Genomic DNA, 16008 nt, shown 5'->3' on the forward strand with positions numbered 1-16008 from the left:
TGACAAACATCGTAAAGTAAAATAAAAAATGTTACGCAACAACGATGTCAATAATCCATAAAAAAACTCTTAAACTAAGACAATACAATGGTTTCGTAATATTTATCTTTATTAACTAAGAAGATACTTCCATTTGTAGCTCGCTTTTTCATCGCCATCTTTTTCGAAGATGTCTTGGCGAAAATACACAATGACTTCTGGGTAGCTCTTACTCCCAAGGGTGGTGCCGGAGAATCTCAATATTGAGGGCGATACAGCCCTTGAACTCGTCCCTCAACTTGACGTTCTTAGAATCGGGACAGCACTTGCACTTCGCGGGAGCGCGCATTTTTGAGATTGAGGGTTAAGGGAGGAATTCAAATTCACCCTTATCGTTAACCCTAATTCAATGCAATTCTATCGGGGTGAAATTTCAACTTTGTCTTAGAGACATGGGGCCACTTGCTTTTTCATTAGGAGCCCCCAAGAAGCGTCCACGCTAAATTTGGGGCTTCTAGCCCATGAGGAACCCCGAAACCCTAACCCTAATTTCAGCTAACCGTAGCCCTACACCCTTCAAATTTTACGTGGTTGTCTCTCAGGGATTCCTGATGCAACAGCAAGTGGCCCCATGTCTCTCGGACAAAGTTGACCTTTCACCCTCATAGCATGGCATTAGGGTTAGGGTTAAGGCTGGAATGAGGGTTAGGGTTTCGGGGTTCCTCATGTGCTAGGAGCGGGTGTGAGTAATATATATATATATTATATACATATATATATATATACAATATATATATATATATATGTATATATATATATATACATATATATATATATATGTATATATATATTTTTTTATTATTATTATTTTCATATACACATATACAATAATCATAATAATTATGATCATATTAAATCTATTCTTACATTGATTTCATTAAATGCATGTTCATGCCACGTTCCTTCTGTTAGTTTCTTTTGACCACTGTGTGGAGCTGTTTTCCCCCATGAAAGGATCTGTCCTGGCATTATTGTGATTTGGTTCCTCTTCAGTCAGACAGGGTTGAGCAGGTCTGATGATGCATTTCCATTTTGTCACTTTTTTTTCTCGCAGTCTCTTTTTCTAAGGCCCCTGCATTATCTCATCTATTCACTCTTCCCCCTCTCCTACAATTAAACTTAATTGTTTCTCTACACCAAAATTCAGCAACGCAAATCATCACCCTTTTTGCCCAGGAAGGAAATCTATTGTTACATCACACAAATTCAGGTTTAAAAGCAATGTGGAGTGCATTACAGTGCATGTTTCTCAACTCAGGCTGCTGTAGGGACCCATTCTTTTTAAAGTGTCAACATTCCAACAATTCAATATTTACAGTGTAAAAGAAACCAGTTGGAAGCACTGAAGTGATTTTTTTGTTTGTTTTTAATTTGTTGGCCTTTTTGCGTGAGTGACATGAATCACTGACAATACATTCCATCAAATGTACTCCATCTGTTCCCCCCCAAAAAATATCACTTCTTTCGGGAATAGGTATACTACAAGTGAAAGGAAGGAATTTGTTTTTAATCCAGTGATAACAAATAAAAGTCGAATCATTGCTTTATTATGCTCTCTTATTTCTTGGTTCTGAGAAAAGACACACAAATGCACACAAAAATATCAAACAGTTTATTTTGTTCCCTCAGAGTAACAGGATGCATAGTTCATATCATTTGATCAGCATGGCAAACGTGTGTAAACAACAGAACTCTGTAAACAAACAATTTCCAGACAGAAACAGAATTTCACAGCGTTGAATGAAAGAATCCCAATAATATAAACAAAATAAAAGCAAACGAAGAAAGTCGGTCAGACGTCACCAACACCAAACTGTCCTGTTTTGAAATGTTTCACACCTTCTTTCCTTTCACGTTGTTTTGGAGACCGTAGTTTCCTCACCTGTCATATCTATGACCACCAGCAGAGGGTGACCTGAACTAGAAGAACACCCCATTTTTCCTCTGACAAGATTCAGCACTGCAGCTTCTCAAATGCAAGTATACCATTAGCCACAAAATGATGCTGAAAACATAAAATCAAAGTACGAATATCTGCTCAAATCCAGAAGACAAAATGTCATCAATTCTAACTATTAATGATGAGAGCAGGCCTTCGCTGAGGCTCAGTCCCAAATAATAATTAAGAAATGAATGGGCCAAATCACCCCACCGATCAGTGGTTCAGCTTGACTGACTATCATGGAACAATGATTTGTATTTTCAAATTATAAAAAATGAAATTTATGAAGTCAAAGAATGAATACGTGGTCTTAGATGCAAAATGTGTTCCTGAGGTCCAAAGTTTGGCTTCTAACTGTTGAAACTTGTTTGAGAGATAAACTAAAATAAAATGAGTTCTGAACTTCAGGGTTCAAACAGGAAAAAAAGGGTTTTCAATGGACCAGATGAGGAATTTCCAGTTGTGATTGTCAAGAAACAAAAAAAGAGAAACTAACTAAAAAAAAAACCAACAAGTTTTCACAGTGTCAGAGAGAGAATGAGAACATGGCGATGTTTTCAAAGCAACCTTCTTCTTCTCGGCTCAGGGAGTTGAAGGCACAAAACATCCGATTGTCTTTTGGCTTTTACGTCTGGTCTCTTTTAGTTAACAGTGGAAACAAAAGGGAAATTGTCAAATTGCTTTTAATCATCAAAACAATAGAGTAGCGAATTAAAATAAAACTGCATTCCCAAAAAAAGGAGGATCACATTCACAGAAAAAGTTGTAGCCTTAAAGGAATTTTGTTTTAGATTCGACTGAAAAATTTACTGAGCATTGAGCTCAGTGCAAACAAATCAGGCAACTTATTAATTCAGCAAAATATGTTTTTGTTTGATTTGCAGGTGTGTGAAAGTGTGAAAATTATGAAACGCGGCTCAAAATTACTTAATTCTTATTTTTAATCATTGATAAGCCGCCAAATCTGATGTGTGAGGAAAAGCATTAGTGCGTATCAGTGACAAATGATATCTGACTAATAATTCAAGGTGCTAATAATCAGTTTTCCAGAGCTTCATGTTGCTGAATACTCACCAAAGTTTAGTCGACACACTGCCTCTTTTTGGATTTCTTCTTCTGTGAACGCCAGAAGTGAAAAAAGAAAGAAAGAGAAAAAGCTTGAGAAAACATGTTTTTTTTAATATTTTTAAACATTTTTTTAATCGTTTTGTGAACTTTTTTACTTTAGGGTTTGTTGGAGGTGTTACTGCTTCGGTCTCCTCCACTTCCTGCTTCGGTTTGTTCTTCTCTGGAAAGAAAGTGAGCACAAATAGAAAGTGATCCTCCTCTCTCTCCGATATACTTCATGCATCTATTTAAAAATAAATCTTCAAACTTATTCGCTGAACAGCACAGAAAGGTCAAACTGGTTGCTTTTTTTTCATTTACTCTTTTTCTTGGCAGGGGCCTCAGGGCTCACGGGGACCGCAGCTGCCACCACCTCCTCCTCCTCCTTCTTCTTCTTCTTCTTGTCTTTCTTTGGAAGTGGAGTGAGGCGGCCTTCAGACGGCTCGCTGCTCTCTGCGCCGTCGCTCGCCGCCGCCTGTTTCTTCCTCCCTCTCTTGTTCTTGGGTGGCTGATTCTCCTTGGAGGGGTTCTCCTCCTGCTGTGTGTTCACCTTTTTCTTCTTCTTTGGTGTCTCGCCATCGCGCTCAGGTTCAGGTGGAGGTCTTTTGACTGACTTCGTTTTTTTAGGTGTCTCTGCTGCTGCTGCTGCTTCCTGGGTTTGTTTGTTTCTGAAAAAATAGCAGAAAAGTTTGAAAATTGACTTTGTTTCTCTCGTGAGATCTGGATGCGACACTTGGTGACTGTATTATTTGATATATTTGAAGTTTTCTTTGCGTCGTATCTATGTGTGTTCCTTCAGCCTACAGGACAGCCAGAGGTATTCAAACAGATCACTTTTTGTCAGGCTGACTGCTGTTGAATACATAAATCTGAGTTAGAGAGAAACAGAGTCAAAACATCTGCTGACTTCTTCTTTCCGTCCTTGAGCTGCGTCTTTCCCGCCGCTGTCGCCCCGGACTCGCCGCCGTTCTTCATCCGCTCCGCTTTGTGGAAGAGCCGCAGCCTCTTCTTGGCGCTAAACTTCTTCCTGAAGCGTTTCTTCTTTTTGGCCGAAGAGGTTTGAGACGAGTCTGCAGGTGAAGAGAAGGCAGGAGGAGACAGAATCCACTGACAACAGCATCTAAACAGGCAGAACAAAACAAGCAGCCAGTGACGATTGTTAATTGATGAACATCAATTATTCTATTTCCAACCTGTGAGCTCCTGCTTCATGTCTGGGTCTTTGTCGCCCCCTGCTGGTTGCTCCTCAGACTCCACCTTCTCAGCTTCGTCTCCACTCTCTTCCTTTCTCTTCTTTTTCTTCTTCTTCTTTTTCTTCTCTGCCGGACTCACAGCCTCTGCTACGTTCTCCTCCTCCACTTCCTGACTGTCAACCGTTGTGTCTTCTGAAGGAGAGACCGCAGGCTCTTCGTCCTTTTCCCGTTTCCTTTTCTTGGCCTTCTTCTTCTTCTCCTCTGATGGAGCAGGTACAGGTTCCTCCTGTTCCTCCCCCTCCCGCTCCTTTTCCTCCTCCTTCTCCTCCTCCTCTGCTGGTGCCATCACCTCCTCCTCCTCCCCCTCATCCAGCTTCTTTTTGTCCCTTTTCTTCTTTTTCTTGCTGGACAGTGGAGCATCGCTGGATGTGTCTACAGCCGACGTGTCTGTGCTCGGCGTTTCTTCAGCAGGTGTCTCCGAATTCCTTTTGCTCTTCTTTTTCTTCTTCTTTGGTGTTTCAGGATGCGGGCAGGAGTCTGGCACCTCCGTCGGAGGTAACTGGCTGCTGTCTCCGTCTCCACCTTGGATGTTGAGGATGATGGAAACAGGCTGGTCGAGTGGCTCTTCTGCCTCAGGCGCCACCGTCCTCTCTGCAACACCAGGAAGAAGATATGAAACCTCTGAGTGATGAAGAAACTGGAGGAGAAAGAGAGACCTGGTGTGTGTTTCTAATAAAAATAAAAAATAAAAAATCTGCAAATCTTTAATCTCTCACTTCGACAATGATCTGAGAAATCACAACTGAGTCTTTGATGATAAATGTATCTCTCTCGTACTGTAATAACAGTGTGAAGACATTAAGGCCAGAGGAGTGTCAACAACAACAGATACAGGTTTAGAAATGAATCTAAAAAATAAAGGTTTTAATGGCTGAAGATCCAAAATCACAGTGATAAATATGCTAAAAATGGCGCATATACCGCTGTCAGTGGCCAGCTCGTCAGTGGCCAGCTCGTCTGAGGTAGTCGATGTCTGTAACTGGTCATCAGGTTTGGCTGGAACTGTAATGTTGCTGTCGTCAACGTCCTGAGAGAAAGAAAAGACTTTGATGTGACGACATACAACTGTATTTTTCACTCATGTTTCTTTTCATCGCATATTTACACTTCATTAAGTTAATATGAGGCTACATTTTATTTCCAGTTGAACTCATAATAATAATAATAATAATAATAATAATATAATAATAATAATAATGAAAACAACAATAATAATAATAATAATATGATCACGTCTTAACATACCCTCAACTGTTTCTCCGCGGTTTGATTTTCAGCTTCTGAAACATGACAAACACACAACACTGAGTGATGATGTCACCAAACAACTCCCGTCGTCCCTGGACCATTGTTACAAACTCATGTTCTGATTATACCAGTGCATGATTTTTTTCATTTTGTCTATGAAATGTAAATTAGGACACATGGATGGATTGACCTCTGTTTTGCCTGTTTCTCTTCTTATTAGCAACATCTACAAACCACTAACATTGATGGTAAATGAATTTGTGAACACTCCATTTTACACTAACGAGGTTCGAGTTCAGACTCAAGCAACATGAAGGTGACGTCGTGGAAAACGGAGCGTTTCAGAGTTTTGGCAGTGAGCCGCCAGACTCTTTACGATGCCAAGACACTCCGAGTTTAATCCTCAACTTTACATCTCGTCCCCTGAAAACCGTCTGCAGTCCACAACCAGAACAAGGCCTTTAGAAACACAACACAGGAGCTTTCTTCTTCTGCTGACATAAAAATAAATATGGTCTGGTTCTAACCGAGACACAACAACCTGGGAAATAAACTAAAATTCAGGTCTGTTCATCTAAAACAAAAATTGAACAGATAAAATGCTGTGCAATAAATTTTACTGTTTTAAATTGTATTTAGTATCCAGTATTCATTGTCAAAACCAGGTTTCCTGGCAGTAATGAGAACTGTTGGATGCAGTTTCTCTCAAGAAACAACATCCCCTGTTGGCACATTAAGCCTTTATGCCTTTATTTTATCAGGGAGGGGAGGATCAAATGAGAAACATTCATTATTTTCAAGTTGAGAGAGTGAAGTCAGATTCATATTTTAGTAGTTCTGTTTTTTGTTGTTGTTTTAAACTGCACTTCTGCCTTATTGCACGTCTCATGTGAAAAAGCCATTTAAAAAAAATGCATTTTCAAACCCTTAACAAACAAATAGATCATATTTTCCCCTCCAACTGCTTTTGGATGGAAACACAATCATTGGCACTGCAGGTAAATCATGTTTCAAAGTTTTGTCAGTCACAAAAAGTACAACTTCAACTTGCAAAAAAGTCACAGTAAGTGGTCATATTCAACACATGAACGGGAACCTGGTTAACAGATGACTATTGGTTGTCCATACCTGAAGGGGGCGACTCTTGTGATCCCTCTGGCAGCTGCTCATTGGCCTCCTGCGCCATCTCGTCCTGTTGGAGAGAACATCAGGTGAAAAACCATCGACGACAACAACAACGCAGCCAATCATCCCAAACTAACAGCACACCTCTGTAGCTCCGCCCTCTGCATCTTCTGCCTCCTGAGTGGAAGGTGGCGCGGCTTCCTCTGTAACCTCAGGGTTGGGTGGTGCTCCATCAGTGTCCTGGCGGCAGAAGACAGATGTGATAAACAGGGTGTTGTGACTTCAAAATAAGAGCGTGCAGAGTGAGGTCCTGTTTGGATCCTGCTGAGGTTCCAGCTTCTGGCTCAAGGAGCTGGAGGTTTGAGTTAAAGCTAACTTTAACCCTACATCTAACCCCAACCCCGGCCCCAACTTTCACCATAAGTCCAACTTCAACTCCAACTCAAAGCCCTGTGTAGTGATTGATAAACTTTATTACAGATTTAGGTCCATACTAAAAAAAAGAAATAAGTACAAAAACACAGATATACATAACAACACAAGTGAGTTTAAAACACATGCAGACATCTACACCACTGCTTCCAGAGGGATGACAGATATTTTGTGTCACTTTGAGCAGGCACCGTGAGGGCCATCATGACTACATTCCACTCCATTGGTCCTCGGGGGTGTGTGACAGTGTGTCCTTTGAGGACAAAAAAATCAATCTGATTTGCAGCAGAACTTCAGGAGGAAGTACATAGAGAAAAGCACTGGTCTACATATGAACAAAACATTTAATGCACAGAGAAACGTGGAATGCACAACGAGGGAGGTGATGACGACACGAGACAGTCTTGGCTGATCTTTGAAGGAACAGCCGAGGTTCGTTGGAGGATCTGACTCACGCTGCCACGTACTTTGAATCCAGCCTGGGGTCACATACCTGCTGCGGCTCCTCGCCTGTCACACCGGCTAGCTGATCCTCAACCCGGTCAGCTGATCCGGGGTCGACCTGGCTGCCACTGTCTCCGGCTGATCCCGCCTCCTCCTCCTCGCCAGGCTCTTTGACGGAGGCCGACTGCAAAATGTGGACAAGCGGCCGTTGAGAAACTGCAAAAGTTCAGTTGCTAGGAGGGGGCAGCGTTCGGACCACCAACCTTTTGGAAGACGACCCGCTCTGCCGTCTGAAATACAGTCACCCGCCACACACCTCTCTGCCGTCTGAAATACAGTCACCCGCCACACACCTCTCACTCAAACCCCCAAAAGCAGTGCAGTAAAGTAAGTGTAAAGTTTCAGTCTTGAAATCCTAGCAATCCACCTGCCACACAAGGTTAAAAGGTCCAGTGTGTAAAATCTGGCTTGATTTATGATTTTTATTTCGGTAGAAGCTGAACATAATGCCCATAAACACATTCATAAAGGTGTATACTCGCAGTACAAGTCATTCGGTTATCCTTCCCTTAGAACTTCTCAAATATATAAATTATACAGAGAGCAATAAGGGTCTTGCACTCAGTTAGCTGCCATCTTGCACCGCCATTTTTTTTAAGGAATCTCAGTATTTAAGAAAGCCTGCCTGACAGCGGCCTAAACACCAGACATGCTGTCAGGCGGGTTTCCTTAAAAATTTGACATACTGGACCTTTGAAGGTTCCTACATGAGCAGCCTCAGTTAGAGAACTCTGGAGGCATTTTTACAACCTTCTGCAACAGAGATTCCTGCTGACATCATCTGCAAAGGGAAACGATATTTCAATAAACGCAAGTAAAATGTTAAAAGGCCTCAGATCACATCCAATTTTAGTGCTTGTTTTTCATCCCAGACTCCAGTGAGGCAGCCTCGCGCAATTGATTCTCCAGAAAGCTGCACGTTTAGCCGTCTGTTTCCAGCGTTCTGCTGACGCTGATGTTGTCCTGGACCGTTCACATGTTCAGAAAGGAAACCAAACAAGGTGGTCTCAGGGGGTGGGGCCAACTCCTGGTAGGGGTGTGGTCTCTAACCTGGACGAGGTATCAGTGGCCTCTGTGACATCCCAAAATGATCATTCCCAGAATTGTTGTACGGCTTTATGAAGAGCAGAGCATTAAAAGAAGTAAAGAACTGACTTTTTTATTTATGGGGATTTGAGTGAGAGGAGGGAGACACAGGTTATTGGCAGGCAACACTGGTAAAGTCATGGTTGAATAAGGGATTTAGGATCATTTTGGATAGTATTGTCAGTAAGGCACTGCATTAGAATACATTATGATACAGATGTGGACACGCAGGCCTAGGAGCCAGGTTGTCTTACTTGTGTCTTCTGAAATCGACACAATAAAGTTGGGACAACAGAAGAAGAAATGGGGGAGGGGAAATCACTGCATCTGTTTTTAATTCAGCTCAAGGGAATCATCTTTTTTCCTCTGTTAAAACTCAGAGAGCAGCCAGAGACAAAACCCTCCGACCGTGCACGCACACGCACACACACACGCACACACACACACACACGCACGCACGCACGCACGCACACACACACACACAGGAAACAAACAGTGAAAACTGAGCGTGTTTGTGTGCATCAATTTTTCTGACCTGTTCAAACTGTGCACTTCTACATCACTGAGCCGACAGAAAGGAACAGAGACAAGACTTAGATGGAAACACACACACAGACACACACACACACACACCAGGCTAACCAGGCAGACATAAGTGTGTGTGAGTGTCGGTGTGTATTTCAGAGGCATATAACAACACTGGGGCTACTGTCCATCCAGCAGCACATTATTACAGTGACTGGACAACAGCTATGTCTGCCTGTGTGTGTGTGTGTGTGTGTGTGTGTGCGTGCGTGCGTGATTAACAGGGTTGTGGTTTCCTGCTTCATGGTTAATTTGTTGCCTCTTCAGTTAATTTTTTTTGTTTTTTTTCTCAGACTGGTGGAAAGTTTTAGGTTACATGGCTCTTTTATTCGATGCTTTTTTTCCCTGAACCAAACACGGTACACTTGTAAAATTCTGCGATCCGCCTAACAAAACAGTAAGAACGTCAACACAGAACACCGACTTGAGTGTGTGACGATGGAAGGTTTTCAAAATCCATCAAATTTAATTCACAGGTGGAAACACTTTGGGTAAAAAAAAAAAAAAAAAGTCATAATGTTCAAGCAATCTGATTTTTACTGCCCGTTTAGCCAGTCGGTAACACTTTGAGGCATCAGTTTCTTTTGCAAAGTCTAAACGCTAAAGCCACTCAGGAACAAAGTGAAAACATCTTTCCCGCTGAGGAAACCTCACCTCCTCCTGATGAGCCATAACCAGCTGGGCAGCTTTGCTCTGGAAGTTCAATGCTGTTACGTCAGCAGACGGAATTCAGAGCTGCTGTTACTGTTAGCACCGTTAGCCCAGACCCGCACGCGGCAGCACAACAGGGTCGTTTGCGTGTGAAAGCACAATAACAACATGTGCACTTGGAAGGCGTTGCACAACACAGTGCGTGCGACTTTTTAATGACACTGAGGAAAGAGCCAGGTGGAAGGAAAATGGGACGGGAGGCCGTTCATTAAGACAAGAGCCTCTTTTCATCGGCTCTCTTAACTCTGAGCGTGTGTCCTCGTGAAGACGCTTTTAGCTCAGTTTCCTATTGTTCTCTTGTTGTTCCTGCAAATGCCAGCAGGAGTGCCACCGTTTTCTCCAGGCAACGGCAGCAGTTTGTTGACTTTCTAGTCAGAGTAATAAAAAGAAAGAAAAAGTGTGAGGTTGGAGCAGACTTTGCTGAAAGGCCCAGGAAGAAAAGAGTCTTGGGGTTTAAACCGACCACCCTCCAATCGGAAGTCTGCTTCATTTTCCATGTGGCTATGCAAGTGTGACATCACTAGCGCAGCTCTGTGTGTGTGTGTGTGTGTGTGTGTGTGTGTGTGTGTGTGTGTGTGTGTGTGTGTGCTCTCACCTCCTGCTCCACTCCAGCATCTTCCTCTTTGTCCTCCTTCTCCTCTCCCTCTTCTTTGCTGTCAGAGGAGTCGAGGGTGCCGTTTTCTCTTATGGCTCCACCTTCAGGAAGCGGCGGCAGCTCGGACTCGCATCCAGCGCCTCCTGATGCAGGACAAGAAAACACTCTCAGCATGCATAAGGCAAAAAAAACCTAAATTGAACTTTTAGATTGGTGCAAAAACAGGAAACAATCATCTTTATCAAAAACTGATCAGCATAAAGACAAAAAATAAATAAATGACTTGGACCTGATGAGGACTCAGCATCCGCGTGAGTTTCTTCCTCGTCTCTGCTGATGGACACTTTGACATCTGCATCTTCTGCTACTTCTTCTTCTTCTTTTTCTTCTTCACCAGTGGCTGGGTCTGGTTTGATGCTCTCCTTGGTCACAGTGGAGTCTTCAGCCTCTTGCTTGGCATCTTGAGCCAGAGAGCAAAGCCTGAAACCCGCACGCACGCACACACACACATACACATACACATACACACACACACACACACACACACACACACACACACACACACACACACACACACACACACACACACACACACACACACACACACACACACACACACACACACACGTTTACTTGAGATCCTTCCCACAATGTCCCAGGTTAGCAACTACGCCCACTACCAGGTATCGGCTCCACCGCCCAGAGTGTTTAATTTTTCCCAGGATGGTCCAAAAAGGCAGGCTGTAAACAGAGGGCACTGAACATAATCTGAAGCAGGAATTGGCGCAACGCTGTTCAAGACTTTCTTAAGAATGTTTTAACCTTCTGGAGCCTGACAGCTTGCGTTGCGTCAGGCTGCGGTGATGAATTCCTATGAGTAGAAAGAGCAGAAGAGCTCGGAGAGTGTGACGGACGCTAATGAGTGGAGAGAAAATCGTCCTGACAGCGGAATGTGTTTGTGTTTGACTGATGAGCAGAAGGACGAGGGCGCAGCACGACGTGGAAACGCGGCGTGGTGTCTGCAAGTGTGTTTGACTGAGAGGGAAAAGTCTTCGGAGACAAACAGTAGCTGACTTTTAATCAAGTCTGATGTTTATTTTCACTGGCGATGAAAACAACGGTTTGCTTATTGAATTGGAAGACTTCTGTGGGGAAAAAAAACGACAGCGGTGAAATCAGAGAAGTGGGCTGAGGTCAGTCGTGCCGTCCTTTATCCGCTGCCCATTTAATCCTTCTCTAGGGCGAGGGGGATTTGAAGCCAATCCCACAATGCACTGGGCAAAGGGCCAGGCGGGGATTCACAGGGAGACGCACAAATGCAAAAAAAACGCTTCCTGTTTGCACAGACCAGCTCACTGATCATGTCATTATTTATTGGCCAGATTTAGTGTGAAGAATGTTTAATTTCTATTGAACACTTTCATATTCCTATAACTTTATTTTGCACCCTGAACTCCAGTGAGGCGGCCTCACATGATCCATCATCCAACACTATCGAAACGACCAGAAAACAGCAAATTTAGCCCTCTGTTTACAGCCTTCTGCTGACACTGACGCTTTGAGGAAGGAGGGCGTGGCTGTTAACCACGGAAGTTCAGGGTGATTTTTTTCTCATTTCTGCTGGACTGAAGCAGCTGATTGGTAACTAGGCTTCCTTATTAAACTTCATCCAAGGCAGATGTCACTCACTTCATCCAGGCAGTGTAGATGTCATGCAGGTTGGAGCTCCCCACTGGCGTCTCCACCTACACAAAACACACACACACACACACACACACACACACACACACACACACACACACACACACACACACACAGGATGAAATCTGTCAATGTGATCCACAAGGATTTTAGACCTTCATCATCCAATTCATCCAAACCGAAACTTTGATCTGTGATGAAGATAACAGAAGGGGGGGGGGGATGAAATGGTGGATTTGTGGAGGGGCTGAGGGGTAAAGCAAGGAGCTCATTTCCTGTGCTTTAGGAACTCTGCAACTTGGATGCCCAATAAAAGTGAATCCACGCCATGCCGTTGCATGAGACTAAGTAAATGGGATAGTAGGAGATACTGGTGATATTGAAACCGTCTGCAGGAGCATCTGAGAGTGAGAGGAAATTGAAGTTTTGAGAATGTCTGTGGCTGTTGAAACCAGTCTTCTCTCACATTATGCGTTTTGAACAACTTTTCCATGTGAACTTCTGCAAACTGGAGACACTGGTGTAACCACCGAAACACAAAGTTGGCCGCAGCTTCGTAAGAATTATCATAGCTTTAATCTCGGTGCATTCAAATTCAAAAAAAAAGAGAACTACAATAAATCTATAATTTGGTTGGAACATTCACTGATTATGTCAATCATTTGGTCAACAATCATGGAATATGATGATTGCATTGCAGCAACACCAAAAGCAGCATTTTTTCCTGCAGCTGAGACGCGATATATCTGGTACATTTAGCTTTAGCAAAAAAAATGATCTACACGTGATGCGAACATCAGCCACACTGCCATTTAATGAAATCATATTTGCATGTCTGGGATATTTAAATGCAAAAAAACAAGCTTATGTACTAAATTGTTAAAAAACATATGTGTGTGTGTGTGTGTGTGTGTGTGTGTGTGTGTGTGTGTGTGTGTGTGTGTGTGCAGCAGCTCAAAGGCCTGAAGCAGAGCGGAGCCGACGCTCCTGTAACAAAATGTTCTTTCCCTCGCCATGTGCCTTCCTGACGTGCACGCGCGCGTGCACACGCAGCATTACTTACAATGGCACGCTAACATGACATTTTTATATAATTCAGGTTCTTACGAAACGAAGATGAAATAAAAATTGAAAAATATATACATAGATATTTTAAAATAATAATAATAAAATAAAAAATAAACTATGAGCAGCGCTAGCTTGATAACGCCGCACTGCACCCACCTGGACCTGTTCGGAACCAACTCGAGAAAAATATGAATCCACACCGGGACCGAAGAACTCACCTGGCTGACTTGATTCTCCAGAACTTTGGCGGCTTTGTCATAGCCGCGGACCTTGAGGTGTTGGTAGATGAGGAACAACAGCGTCTCGTCCTCCATCGTGTCCGGCTGGACCTGCAGACTCGGCCGGTGAACCAACCGGATCAGACCTGCGCTGTTGTTGTTATTCACACTCCAGTGCAGACACGCAATTCGGCGTGCGACCCACGAGGACAGACGACGCCCCCTTCCTCCAAAGGCACGATGGGAAGTTGAGTCAAACGGGAGCAACTCCTGCTACGTTAGATGGAAACTGGGGGAGGCGGGAGGGAGGCGGATGTCATATTTTACAGTAACATGAGAGCTGTCAATATTTGATCATAGTTAAAACATTTCAATTCAACAACATTGTGGGGAATTATTTTATTCTCCTTTGAGAAAATAATAAGCACGTTAGTACATTATGATTAAATGTAAGCCTAATGATTTCTTAATTAGGCTTCAGAGAACACTTTATTGATTATCTAACTGGATGAAAAATGCATTTGAGGTGTATGAGCACCTCAAGAAAAGAAGAATGTCAGTGGACAATTGACAGAAGCTCTCGCAGAAAGACTTTTGTGCAATTTACAACATCACATCATATTCTCTCTAGATAAAATAAAATGGAAAGTGCTCGAGATGAGTGGCCAGGCTGTGACGAGGATCTCACTGCTTGCTGACAGGAAGACAGACGGTTGCAGTTCCAGTACAAGCCGGTATCTTTAAGTTAAACCGTGATGAACCTTTTTATTAGCAGATCGTTTTATATCACAGACTCGGGCCCTGTTTCCGTCTCCTACAGCTACATGTTGGCTTTCAGAATAAACCTCACAGACAGCAATCGTTAAGGGGTTAAAAATGAGTGCGCTACAAGCACGAGTGAACAACAGTCTTGTTTAAGACAGGAGAACATGTGGCAACATTCCTCCTCTGGTTGCTCTCTGCCAGGGACTCGGCCTTCAATAAATCACAGCAGCAGTATCTCCGCTGTGTTTGCTGGAGCGAGATCAAGCAGCAGCCAACTCTTCGGCTCTTACAAATGAAGACAAACTGTTCAAATAAATAATAACCAGCAGGGGACTCATAAGCACTCAGGTCTTAAAAAGGTACTAGAGAAATCCTTTCACCAAGACAGTAGAAAGGTCATGGTCCTTATTATCCTTTTTCCAAAGGAATTCTCCGAAATTTTGCTGAGTCTTCTGTTGATATCCACTGTCAGTTGCTGTCAAGTCACACCATGAGAAGGGCACATGGGACTTCGCAATACTGAGAACCGTCTGCATGCAACATGCCTTGGCAAAGTTACAACTTGGCGTCGACATTCCAAGTTATCTGTTTCCACTTTAATGTGTTGTTTTCTTTATTTTGGTTTGCTAAACAGTTAGCGTGGGGTGATTCACAACTGCACATTTCAAAGGCAAGATCCATGTTTTGTTTAGCGTCAGAACTCCGTTGAATCACTTTCTGAACCTTTCAGTGACATGCACACGGAGAGAGACACACACGCATTACGCTCCAAACAAAACTCGACCGTTTGTGAGTCAGCATTATTCTGACCTATTTCCTGACTCATGCTCATTTGCGTCGGGATGACACGATGCACTTTTTCTCATCCGCACAGTAACGTTGCGAAAAAGCAGAAATTCCTGGTTCGCTCCGCGCTGCCAGCTGGCGCGTCTGCGACCCTCCAGCCTGCAGTCTGGCCGCTCGGTTCGTGTCCTGGCCGGCCTGCCGCAGCCAGGTCCCGGCCTGTCGCCACTGCGGGCTGGAGGGGTGAAAAATGATCACCACACGCAGGAATTTATTTTATTTTATTCATTTATTTATTTATTTACATGATCGTTAAAGCTAAGGACTGGAAGGGTCTCAATCCCTTCCCAATGTGAAGTTAAGAGGAACTGAAGAAAGGCAAACAACGAGGTGATTTTCAAAATAAAAGTCAACGAAGTAAACAGCGCTGGATGGGATTCCAGTTACGTTCAAACAATTGAATGTGTACTCCCTGACATTCGCATGGAATGATACATAAGTGTTTCTTGTTTTTAAGAAGCAAACGTCAGCTTACCGTTTTGGGGTCATTGTCACCCTATTCCATATTACTCGGCTAGCTAACAGGGCTAATAGCACAAGTTTTAGCTTGAGCTAGTTTTATGCAACTGAATTTCCTATATGTACGCACAACGAACTTGTTGGGATTGGTTTAGACCTCGAACTGTGCATGTGTGTGTGTGTGTGTGTGTGTGTGTTTCCAGGAGACACGTCCCTCCTTGCTTCTTAAGTAGTGAAAGGAGTAAGAGCAGTGGCCAACCAGAAGTTGGGGCGGGTCTTTGCGCTCACTTCCAGGTTTCTCCGGTCTTTAATAAGCCGCAGCAACGC

At 43.3% G+C, this 16008-nt stretch overlaps 1 protein-coding gene across 2 annotated transcripts; it reads right to left on the bottom strand.

Annotated features, from left to right (window-relative positions):
• Positions 1-1636: 1636 nt before the first annotated feature.
• On the bottom strand, positions 1637-15833 carry LOC142900280 (uncharacterized). 2 transcript variants are annotated; one of them, XM_076044475.1, is made up of 16 exons: positions 15698-15833; positions 13615-13903; positions 12317-12372; positions 10917-11107; positions 10628-10770; positions 7640-7774; positions 6859-6954; positions 6718-6781; positions 5587-5621; positions 5263-5368; positions 4282-4932; positions 3996-4158; positions 3410-3756; positions 3205-3269; positions 3056-3097; positions 1637-2619 (listed from the first exon to the last, which is right to left on the bottom strand). In XM_076044475.1, exons 2-15 carry the CDS (start codon positions 13708-13710, stop codon positions 3062-3064), a joined length of 2184 nt encoding a protein of 727 aa, XP_075900590.1. In that variant the 5' UTR covers positions 13711-13903; positions 15698-15833; the 3' UTR covers positions 1637-2619; positions 3056-3061. The 2 variants fall into 2 exon arrangements, with proteins under 2 accessions (XP_075900590.1, XP_075900589.1); XM_076044474.1 differs by having other exon boundaries at positions 1637-2630.
• Between the last annotated feature and the right edge of the window lie 175 nt (positions 15834-16008).

Source organism: Nelusetta ayraudi, unplaced genomic scaffold (genome assembly GCF_046127955.1).
Source record: "Nelusetta ayraudi isolate G7.1 ecotype Tasmania unplaced genomic scaffold, CSIRO-AGI_Nayr_v1 ptg000081l, whole genome shotgun sequence".
NCBI classification, from domain to species: domain Eukaryota; kingdom Metazoa; phylum Chordata; class Actinopteri; order Tetraodontiformes; family Monacanthidae; genus Nelusetta; species Nelusetta ayraudi.

Excerpts from the sequence above, each read along its gene's own strand:
- LOC142900280 (XM_076044475.1), bottom strand. The coding sequence starts at position 13,710 with ATGGAGGACGAGACGCTGTTGTTCCTCATCTACCAACACCTCAAGGTC. Across the intron at positions 6,955-7,639 it reads CAGGCGAGGAGCCGCAGCAG|GACACTGATGGAGCACCACC; the intron begins GTATGTGACCCC and ends TTCTGCCGCCAG. Across the intron at positions 5,622-6,717 it reads ACAAGAGTCGCCCCCTTCAG|AAGCTGAAAATCAAACCGCG; the intron begins GTATGGACAACC and ends GTCATGTTTCAG.